Source organism: Athene cunicularia (assembly GCF_003259725.1).
Source record: "Athene cunicularia isolate RWA chromosome 23 unlocalized genomic scaffold, athCun1 chr23_part1, whole genome shotgun sequence".
In the NCBI taxonomy this organism is placed as follows: domain Eukaryota; kingdom Metazoa; phylum Chordata; class Aves; order Strigiformes; family Strigidae; genus Athene; species Athene cunicularia.
In genome coordinates this window covers 2542342-2545967 of record NW_020799130.1, presented here as the reverse complement: position 1 = coordinate 2545967, position 3626 = coordinate 2542342, and the positions used below count along the sequence as shown (strand labels likewise).

The 3626-nt window shown below is 42.7% G+C and overlaps 1 protein-coding gene across 2 annotated transcripts; it reads right to left on the bottom strand.

Annotated features, from left to right (window-relative positions):
• Positions 1–455: 455 nt before the first annotated feature.
• On the bottom strand, positions 456–3598 carry LOC113488275 (zinc finger and BTB domain-containing protein 8A-like). Of its 2 annotated transcripts, XM_026863356.1 has the most exons (4): positions 3423–3598; positions 2257–3244; positions 1122–1291; positions 456–834 (listed from the first exon to the last, which is right to left on the bottom strand). In XM_026863356.1, exons 2-4 carry the CDS (start codon positions 3212–3214, stop codon positions 505–507), a joined length of 1458 nt encoding a protein of 485 aa, XP_026719157.1. In that variant the 5' UTR covers positions 3215–3244; positions 3423–3598; the 3' UTR covers positions 456–504. The 2 variants fall into 2 exon arrangements, with proteins under 2 accessions (XP_026719157.1, XP_026719156.1); XM_026863355.1 differs by lacking the exon at positions 3423–3598 and having other exon boundaries at positions 2257–3320.
• Between the last annotated feature and the right edge of the window lie 28 nt (positions 3599–3626).

Genomic DNA, 3626 nt, shown 5'->3' with positions numbered 1-3626 from the left:
CTCACTCAGAAAACAAAGTTCCCATAGATAGGTTCTTCAGCAGGAAGAATTCCACTTGGTTTCTTTACTCCTTTCTCATGAAGTTTCTGATGTGTATATACACGTTAATTACAGTGTCAACAAAAATGTGTTTTATGTTTCTTGTTCAGTGATAATTGTTTTTTAATAATGTAATTTTTAATAACCAAATAATTGTTTTTTAAAACCCTATATAATATTGAATCTTTGTAGAACTGTAAAGTGGTTCACTCTTTCATTATGAACAGGAGCTCTGAGCAAGTCTTTGAGGAAATATAAACAAATTCTTCTAAATAGTTTCCAGATAACACCCACTTTCTGGATGACATTTAGAAGCTGTTGCATGTCTCTTAAGTACAAAACATATAGCCCCTATTTGGCTTCTCAGAAAAGAATTTTAGCAAGATTTAATTGAAATGAAAGTAATAAGCCAGCAATAGTTGGTAGGACACAAGTAATTTAATCTTGAATACAACAGTAACAGATCTACCTAAGATTTGGCTTCACCTTTTCATCTACCTCAGCTGGAGTATCATCGTTAACGTGTCGGACAACCAAATTATACGGTTCCTCCTCCACCGTCTCTTCATCTGATTTCTGTTCCTCCTCCAAAGCCCACTTCGAACGTTTGTTTCCCGTGGAGGAGACAGGAGAATGTTCTGCATCTAAATCGTCAGGGATGCTGTCAAAATTAGTTTCTGCCAGACACTTATGGCACAGTCTGTAGCGTCTTGTTCCTTGCTGAACAACACATCCTGTTAGTTCAGTTACGTGACGCTTGCATTTTCTGCAGATCAGTTTGCCAGCTTGATGTATCTAAAGAGATTTAAAATTTGAAAATGTCAGTGTTCATCCAAAAGCAGATTTAATTTTTTTTTTTTTTCAGAAAAAGAAAATTCACTGAACCATTCTAAAAAAAATGAAATCTGAAGTATAATTTGCCAATTTAGAGCATGAATAATTAAAGTTGATGTGCAGCTAGGAAGCTTTTCTGCTGTTAGTTCTGGAAATGACTGAGTAGATGCTACCAGTGTGACATCCTGTGGGTTGGTTTGTGTTTTGTTTTTTTTTTCTAGGCTGAATCTCCCACTGAAATCGCGTACCGTTTGGAAGTGGTTCCGTAGATGCTCTAGTCGGGTGAACCTCTTCCCACAGGCTTCGCACGGGTACGGTCGCTCCCCTGTGTGACACCGCAGATGCCGCTTCAGGTCCGCGCGTCGCTTCACTGTGTGCGTACAGAACGGGCATTTGAATCGCATCCGAGGTAGGTCATCTGTATTACAGAGAAATACAGGGGGAAATGTCAAATAGCAGTAGTCTCTCTTTATGTAGTAGTTTGATTATTTTTCAGCTTAAATAAGCAGCAGTTCATTTTTCATCTGGTCTGTGACTAAATAGGAAAAAAAAATTGCAAAATAGGATCCACCAAACCCAGTATTTCTTACTGAACGTGTTAAACAGCCATTGGATTGTGTATTCTTTCTTACTCAGGGTATTTTTTAGACATACAGATAATCATAAATACTTAGCTATTACATATAGTCATCATATCTGACTCTTCCATCAGCTAACAGTTCATAGCTTTGTCATTTCTAATCTCTGTGTAATATACTAGGATGCCCAAACTATTAAAAATAGGCAATTATAATAAAATACAGGTACATGAGTTTCCAAGGGAACGCACGCCGTAAGAATACACCTGTAACCTTTAGTCCACCATCTCGGGTACATGCTGTCAGTCCATCGAGAGTTTAGATGCTGTAGTGTGGCTGAACAGTCATGAAATTTAGGCTGGTTTGGACCTTCAGGGAAATGCAGCATCCTGCCAATGAAAGGACCTTCTCTTGTGAAGGACTTGGGTTGGGTTTAGGCCGAATGCCTCTATTACTGCCATGTATTGGGGATATTACAAGAGAAATTCAGTCCTTCAGGTCCCCAAGTCAATGACAGTTCTCGAGGCTTCATTAAACTCGGGTCCAAATAATCTGGCATGTTTTAACTTTACAGAATACCTGAGGCAAGCTCTCTGATTCTAATTCTTATGGCCTGTTCTGGTTTCAAAGTCTCTCATTCTAACAGAGTAGATCTAACAGATTCTAACAATTGAGTGGATCAAGAAAATAATCTGCAACTCTGGGCATCATTTTGCTTTCATGCAGCCATACAAATTCTCTCCAAAAGATCATCTGAATTCTTCCAAATAAAGACAAACTTTGCAAACCCATATGTACTTTTTACCTTCGTTCCAACTACTCATTACACCTAAAATTGTGGGCATTGAGGTGTACAGTTCTTCTGCCTTTAATTCCACGAACTCGGGAGTTCTTGAAAGCTCTTGTTCTAGCTGAGCAACAGACCACCTCTTCGGCATCACTTCCGATTCGTGATTATATCCGTAATCGTCGCGATCGGCGGCGTTCTCAGCATCGCATTCAGCCTCCTCCCTAACCCGAGACACGTGGCTGGAATCTGCCGTGCTGCAACCGCCGCTGGCCCGCTCAGCTTTGTTGGATTTATACTGCACAAAATCACGGGTCTGGGCCAGCCCGAGGTGCTTTCGGCGCTTTCTCATTGAGCCCTGTTTTCTGCCTCTTTTCGATAGCTGCGTTTCTGCCCGCTGAAGAATCACCTCTGAGGACAGGTAGCTGCCGTAACTGCTCCAGGAATTTTCATTCACTGTATTAGCCTTGTCATCCGGGATCGAACAGGAACGCCTGGGGTTGCTCTTTGCTTTTCTTCTTGACCGATAAAGAGATGGATGGGTGGGTTCACTGTTTGTGCTTTTGGCCGACAGGCTGAGGTAATGATCCTTTTCCTTTTCGCTAATATCCAGTGAGGACTTAATGAATGTCTTGCAGACATTGAGGATATCAGTCATCTGCAGGTAGCTCGCAGCTGACATGACTTCGATCACATTCTGACCAGTGAGAGAGAGTTTCCCTGAATACACAAAGTCCAAGATAACCATAAAAGTCTCTGGAGAGAAAACTTCAAAAGTGGCTATTGTTGGCTGGCTCGTCTCCTTCGAGCTCTGCGAAAGGAGCATTTTGAAGTAGCCGCTGCTGGCAAACAGCACATTGCGATGTGCTTTAAAGACCTTTCCCTCGACCAGGATGTTGCAGTCACAGAACAAGTCTTGCTTCCGTTGTTCGTTCAGCTGCTCGAGGAGGTGAAACTGATGGGAAGAAATCTCCATTCCAGTCGGGGAATAAGAGGAAGGCTTGCGCTAAAGTAAAAAAAAAAAAAAAATGTACCACGATGACCATTGAAACCAGTGTTGTTGAATCCTATTTTAAAAAGAGGAGCTCTAATTTTAAAAAGGGAACGTCGATGCTATTCCAAGTAAATCTCCGCACTCCCTGCAGCCCCTACCCCGCGCAGTAACGTGAGAGAAGAAACTTCACAACTCTCTGAACGAGGTGAAAAGACGCCCCGGCAGGATTCCTGCCTATCTAAAAGAATTAAGATGACATCGACGGAGCTAAAAGAACGAAGATGACGGTTCAGACTGAGGAAGAGGACTTGGGGCCCCCCCGGCCCTGGGGAGCGCCTCGGCTGCCGGGACGCTCCGCGCCGATCGCTCCGCGGCTGCGGGCGCAGCCTCTGCC